Here is a 7,177-nt window from a genome sequence, read left to right as displayed (position 1 = left end):
GGGCCTCTTGTGTTTCTACAACGCAGTGCCTCCTACTTGACAGGTCCATATCAATGCCTCCCCCTCTTTCCCAATCGACCAAACAAGCGTCATCATAATGCTAGATAGACTAAACCCATTATCCAACTTTTTTGGTCCATCTCCAATTGTATGTGGCCCATGATCTTAACGCTGTTTACGTTGTGCGTGTACCAACACTGGTCCACCACTGCTCTGCTCTGCTCTCCTCTGCTCTACTCGTGGATAGGGTGGTTATACCCGGCTCCGCCTGACCCATTTGCGTTGATATATTGTCCAGTCCTGTAGATGCTATCAACCTTTTGTAACGCCGACTTGCTACCGAACTGATCGATGCTCTGTTCCTCGGAATTAATATAAAATGGCAGGAGCTGGTTCGCAATTCTTTTTTACCATCCGCTTCAAGGAGAGTTGCAAGCCATGAAGGAAACATTGAGATATTTAATGGGAATGGCAGGCCCAAGTGGGTTTGGGTCTACTTCCACCGCGGAGCAAGTGACTCAGCATTTCTCTTGCTCAACACCTTCTAATCTAACTGCCATAATCACTGGTTAGTCTCTCTCTCTCTCCCTCTAGATCTCTCCCGCAACCTCAGACACGCATTTAATTTATGTAAAACTGGCTCTTAAATTGCTTGTATTGTGATTTTTATCTTTACTATATATACATATAATTGTGCTTTGTTACAGGAGCGACCTCAGGCATTGGTGCAGAAACAGCGAGAGCGTTGGCAAAGAGAGGGCTAAGGCTGGTGATCCCTGCAAGGGATCTAAAGAGAGGAGCTGAAATTAAAGAGAGGATAAAAAGAGAGAGCCCAGAGGCTGAGATAATTGTAATGGAACTGGACTTGAGCTCATTTGCTTCCATCCAAAAGTTCTGCTCTGAATTCCTCTCTCTCGGATTGCCTCTCAACATTCTGATGTGAGTTTGAATATTCCTGTCAAATATATATACATATATACATATATATACATGGATCGATCTAACTTTTCGGACTCCTATAAATCTGGCTTAGCAGAAATAACGCTGGAAAATTCTGCCGAAAGCTACAGTTCACCGAGGACAAGTATGAGATGACTTTTGCTACAAATTACTTGGGTAATCTCCTAACTAGCTAACAGCGTGCATGCATGTCGACCTTTTCATTTCATTATGGGGGTAGATGGAGTTCATTGGTGATGTGCCACCGGTGTTGTATGCTCAACATTTTTTCTCATATTTAATTTCAAGGGAATCCCAGGGGATGCAAATTATGGTTCGACTATTAAGCTTAGTCCATGCGGTCTAGTTTGAATGGGTTAATTAGCATGCATGCTCATGTTTAACATTTCTTCAGATTTAAGATCATTATTTTGGTACGTACGTAATGCACTTCACTAATTAGAATGCTAGCTCCTCGTGCACTGTCTTGGCATGGGGATCTAGTCTCTCTTTCCCGCTGCAGTAAAAAGGGGAATGAAAAGGATCGAGAGATCTAAAATTCTCTTTTCACTGATCTTTGAAGGCAAGACAACTGCACGTCCAGTAAAAAAAAAGAAAAAAAGAAAAAAAAAACTGGTTCAGAGATGACCATTTTTGCACATGTCCCCATCATTTCATTTTATAATTTACATCACTATTTTTCTGTGGTCCATTCTGGCTATCTTATATAGTTACTGTAACGGGCCAACTGAAAACAAAGTCTCATTCACTATCTATTTAGTAGACTGGGAGCTTGTAAAAGACTTTCTTTTAAGTGTTCGAGAAAGTATAGACATTTGCAGGTTAAGTGCTGCAGAATTAATGTACATAAAATACATGCTTTCTCAACTAGCCTGCTTATTTCTTCGCTCCAACCAAACAAGCCTCCTCGAACAGAATAAGTATGAGCAATGCCTTTCGTTTCGTTTAGCAAATGGGATGTACAGGTTTCTGTATGTCTTCGCTTATGGAAATGGAAAGCTAGCAAGATGTACATATACTTACGTACTACTGCTAATTAAAATTGTCGAAGACATTGCAGGTCATTTTCTATTGACGGAAACTTTACTAGGAAAAATGGTCATGACAGCTGAGGAAACAGGGATAGAGGGACGAATAGTCAATGTTTCATCCACAATTCATAGATGGGTGAAGAGAGAAGGATTCCTACTTTCCAAAATGCTCAAGCCCAAAAAGTACGGCATTTGTGTTTATCCATTATCATTACAGAAATCGGAATCTAAAACACATATTAAAGATAATCGCTGTGTTGCAGTTACAATGGCACGCGTGCTTACGCGCAGTCAAAATTGGCTAACATAATGCATGCCAAGGAAATCGCAAGGCAGTTGAAGGTACTCATCCTTCTACGATCATCTTTCCGTTTTTAAGAACTAGACATCAAAATTTATGAAGGATATAGTAATTAGTTTAATTACCAATCATTTTTAATTGGATTTATTTATTTTGGTTTGAAGGATAGAAGAGCGCAGATAACCATCAACGCAGTGCATCCAGGAGTAGTGAAGACCGGAATAATGAAGGATCATAAAGGATTCATAACAGGCATGACTTAATCTACTTTTGCTATGAATACATCATGGAATCACTTGAAGAACAACAACCTTAATTTCTTTTCTTTTTTTCTTTTTGTTGAATTATAAAGCAGATTCTATACTTTTCCTTGCGTCGAGATTGCTCAAATCTCCATCTCAGGTTAGCTTCTCCTTTTTCTTTTCCTGATGATGCTCTGGAAGCAATTAAGTCTCTTTCTTGAAGCAGATTATCAATAGTTTTAATGAGCGTTATTGGAATTTTTTCTTCTTTCTATATATATAGGGGGCTTCTACAACATGCTACGTGTCCCTGAGTCCGCAAATAAACGGCATCTCCGGAAAATACTTCGTTGATTGCAATGAAAGTTCTTGCTCAAGTCTAGCGAATGATGAGAGCTTAGCTCGAAAGCTCTGGCAAGAAACACATGCACTAATTCAGAGGAGAATCAATAACTACATGAAGCTGCATCTTAACGTACATATGGGATAGTTTTGGAATAGTATTGTTAGATGCATATATACGTACATGGAATTACATACGTATAAGTTGACATGTCATCAAGGATCGATATAAGAAATTGAGTAAATTAACGTGTATACATTGAATTACATCTCATGTTTGTACTTGAATGGTACTAGACAGTAAAATTCATAAAATATTACCAGTATAAAGTTTCAAAGAGGAAATAACGGTGACCGCGTACACAAAGTGGAATTAACGGTGCACGCGTCCTGCAATCAAGATTTATTTTTGCCGATCAATTACTATGTAATTATATTGATTGTATGAATATTGGGTCGAAAGCAAGGTCCTAACCCTTTTTGATCAGGAAGAAATTTAGGTTATAAATAAGCAATGCATTGACTGATTGACAGAGCTAAATTCCCTTTATAGAACAAACTTAATTTGCAAAAGAACATGATGATATCCCCAGAGCACTAGGCTGATCACTTGATAGACGTACAGAAGCAATGCTATACATAGGAGACAGGTAGAAACAACATCAGTCTATTAATTGTTAATTGAGATCAACTAAACTTTGGCAACTAAACGAGACAGAGACAATACCTCATATCTCAAAACGCTAAGGAATTACCAAAACATGAATTTAGAGGTTCGCAACACCAATAATTTATTAGATGCTATTACACGATGCACGCATCTCCACCCTCCTCAAGTCGATCCCCATACTCTTCCTTAATTCCATTAATCTTTATGATGTATACATACATACTTAACACGTACCCTTAATCGCCTCTATTTATATCTTTCACTTCAAGGCAGCCGCCAGATCAAGGCTGGTGCTGACCAGCTTGCCCAGGTTGCTTTGGAGGTGATCAATCGGCGACTGGACCTCCGGGAAATCGTCGAAAGAATCGCTGCATGTCTCGACGAAGGTGCTGGCTGCCGTCAGCTCGGTCATGACGTCGGCGTGCCTCCCGCCGCTATGAAGGAGATTCTCCGTGTGGTGCAATGAGTCTAGGGCGGATCCATAGCTATCCTGGCACGACTGGAGGCATTCCTTCAGAATTTTACTTGTGGCAGGCGACGCCACGAGTTGGCCGACTTCGGTCTGAGCCCTCTCGGCCTTGGACGCGGCTATACGCACTGCGGCCCCGACTAGAGACAGTGGCGACGAGACGCCGGGTGATTTGGCGAGGTCGTTGCAGAGATCGATGTGTTGGGCATTCCGGCACAAGGCGGCGGCGTTGAAGAGGGAGTGCCGGTTGATGCGGTGGAGGTGGCGAGCCTCGCCGCTGGCTGCGAGTAGGGCGAGGAGGAGAGTGGCGGCGGCCAGAAGAGGCGGCAATAGAAAGGATTTGTGATGTGCCATTTTTCTTCACCGGCTCAGCCTCAGCCCTATCAGACCAGCCTAGAGAGGTTGCCAAAAAAATTATTAAAAAAAAATACTTAAGATTCTTATAAGATTGGATACGCAGGGATGGAGAGGTGGTGTTATAACGGTCAGGCCGGGATAGAGACAGTTATCGGATTCCCCCGCAGTTTTCTCTTGACCGTTCGGGTCGTTCAAAGGAATGGGTGGGAAATACTAGAGAATGGGCTTTTGTGGGCTTACCTTCATTGTAGCCGGATTTGGCCATCCATGCATGTATGTGTCTCCTTATTTAGCAAAATAACGATGCTTAGTTAGCAGGAAGCCAGGAAGGTCTCATCCTATATAGTATATATATATATATATATTCTCATATCTCATACAGAAGACACCTAAAGTTTGATTAGAAGATTAATATATACTATAGCTGAGAGTCACAATTTACTACAGGTTACCTGGTAACCTGGGTCAGGCCGAAGGTTTGCGGCCGGGTCCATGTGCTTGACTTGAACCCAAGTTAAGTTAGTGGGCTTGTCCATCCGGCCTATATTTTGATACATACCTACATACATACATACGAAATTAATCAGGGTATTAAGCCGGCTTAATTTAAGAAAGTTAGTGGGCTTGTCCATCCAGCCTATATTTTGATAATACATACGAAATTGATCGGGGTATTAGTACGGCTTAACTTAAGAACATGATCAAATAATAAATATTTTCGAACGGTGCAAGAAGAAAAACAGCTGCTATTTGTTACGGACTGAGATAAGAACTCGTATGGTGTCAGATTGGATAGTTTTCACTTTCATGCATTGTCGTTGAATACTTGAATGTGATGACGATACTAGTCGATTTGGCCTAACCCCACTATAGCCGTTTCCTCCTCTAGAAGAACGACTGATCTATCACAACAATATTGCTGGTGTCCAGCAGAGCAAAGGAGAGGCAAGGAGGAGAATTGGGGCTTCCTCGTTCCCTCCCTCCCTCCCTTTATTTGAAATATGATATTGTTGAAACGGGGAGTGAAGAGGAGGAGAAGGGAACCTAGTAGAATGACAACAACTACGATAGGCGAGGATCGATGAGAACAAAAACCTTGTGTCTCGGAGGTACATTACCTCAGAGGAGCTCCGGAAGCACAATGCCCCATCGGACCTATGGATCTACATCCATTGCAAGGTCTACGACGTGAAGAGGTGGCTCAAAGACCACCTCGAAGGCGACATCCCCCTACTCACCCTTGCGAGACATGGCATGACCGACGCCTTCATGGCCTACCATCTAGGCTCGGCCTGGTCCCATCTTGATTGCTTTTATGTGGCCCACCTCTCCGACTACTGCTTCTCTGACGTCTCTCGTAACTACTGACGCCTCGTCTCAAACTTCTCTTGCATGGGCCTCTTCGAGAAGAAGGGCTACGTCCCCATCCTTTGTCTCTTTAGCATGCTCCTCATGTTATCTGTCGCTGTCTACTATTTCATCACATTAGAGAGCACCATTGTCCACCTGTGTAGCACGACTCTCATGGGCCTAATAGGGGTAGACAGTCACAACCTGGGGCACTACAAAATCACGGCAAGCAGAGGACTAAATAGGGTAGTGCAGGTGGTGGAGCGGAACATCCTCGGTTTCAACCCGGACGTGCGGTTGGCACCGCTGACCACTGCCTTTTATGAGCGAAACATGCCCTTCTATCGCCTCAACCACGCCGCCCTCGTCTGCTACCAATACTGGCTTTTGGTCCCGTCATGCGCATCGCTAATGCCAACCTCTTCGCCCAGTCATTCTTGCTGCTCCTCTCTAAGATGGAGAGCATGCCAGGAGCTCCTCGGGGTCGCCGTCTTCTGGTTCTGCCTCGCTAGCTGGGGCGAGTACACCATTTTCGTGCTTGCCAACTGCACCATCACAAGGACCCAACATGTGCAGTTCGACCAGAATCACTTCTCAACCTGCGTGTACGTGGTCCCCCTAGCTATCCATGGATGGATCATTCCACGATAGGTTGCGGTTTTAGGTGGAGCACCATCTCTTCCCTCACTTAACCAAGTGCCACCTCGGCAAGATCTTGCCTTTCGTGAAGGAGCTCAACGGGATGCACGTCTTGCCTTATTCGAGCTTCTCCTTCTAGAAGGCCAACCTCGAGACCGCCGCCCTGCAGGCGAGGGACCTTGCCAATCCCCAGCCCAGGAATTTGTTGCGGGAAATTGTCAACACCCATGGATGATTAACAAATGCACATTAATTGTTCCTCTTTGGCTCTTTCGGTACCTTCTTTTTTTCGCGCACCGAATTAATTGAATCACACAGTATAGAGAGTTTTATCTATTTTTCGGTGAAATTGCTTCCTGTACTATTGGCTCAGGAGCTGGCTAACTATGATGTACATATGCTGGCTGATGAAGCAAGCAGCAAGCTAAAACCAAGTTGTAAAGAAAGCAAGATGGTAGCACAGCACAGTCCATTCGATTTTCAAACTTTATAGGGTTAGTTACCTTTTTCACCCCCGGAACTGTACCAATTTTTATGAAAATTCCTTAAACATTTTAGGTTGCAACGTCTCTTAAACTTTTGAGAAGTTTCAATGTTATCCTTCGGTTACTGTACCATTAAAAAAATTGAATCAACTTATGTGTTAGTTATATCAGACTTAATTAGCCCCAAAATAAGCTAGATGCCTTTTTAGAGAACTTTAATTTCATTTGACCCTTTAATTAAATTGGAATATATATATATATATATATATATATATATATATATATATTAATAGAATTTAATTTTACTTTACTTCAATCGTCGCTCACCATC

The 7,177-nt window shown here is 42.7% G+C and overlaps 3 protein-coding genes across 3 annotated transcripts; 2 read left to right on the top strand and 1 right to left on the bottom strand.

The window, feature by feature from the left end:
* Positions 1-287: 287 nt before the first annotated feature.
* LOC140794688 (short-chain dehydrogenase TIC 32, chloroplastic) lies at positions 288-3,143 on the top strand. The gene is made up of 8 exons (XM_073146817.1): positions 288-568; positions 708-939; positions 1,037-1,116; positions 2,021-2,174; positions 2,255-2,333; positions 2,457-2,544; positions 2,648-2,694; positions 2,818-3,143. The coding sequence occupies exons 1-8, from the start codon at positions 439-441 to the stop codon at positions 3,022-3,024; spliced, it is 1,017 nt and encodes a 338-aa protein (XP_073002918.1). The 5' UTR covers positions 288-438; the 3' UTR covers positions 3,025-3,143.
* A 343-nt stretch (positions 3,144-3,486) lies between these two features.
* Positions 3,487-4,445, bottom strand: LOC140795414 (uncharacterized). The gene has a single exon (XM_073147951.1). It carries the CDS (start codon positions 4,367-4,369, stop codon positions 3,806-3,808), a length of 564 nt encoding a protein of 187 aa, XP_073004052.1. The 5' UTR covers positions 4,370-4,445; the 3' UTR covers positions 3,487-3,805.
* A 1,319-nt stretch (positions 4,446-5,764) lies between these two features.
* Positions 5,765-6,373, top strand: LOC140795011 (acyl-lipid (9-3)-desaturase-like). Its single transcript, XM_073147370.1, has one exon. The coding sequence runs from the start codon at positions 5,765-5,767 to the stop codon at positions 6,371-6,373; it is 609 nt and encodes a 202-aa protein (XP_073003471.1).
* The last annotated feature ends 804 nt before the right edge of the window (positions 6,374-7,177 follow it).

Source organism: Typha latifolia, chromosome 9, assembly GCF_019914945.1.
Source record: "Typha latifolia isolate L0001 chromosome 9, TyphaL0001v2, whole genome shotgun sequence".
Lineage (NCBI taxonomy): Eukaryota > Viridiplantae > Streptophyta > Magnoliopsida > Poales > Typhaceae > Typha > Typha latifolia.
The sequence above is the reverse complement of the archived record's forward strand: the minus strand, read 5'-3'. Positions and strand labels throughout refer to the sequence as shown.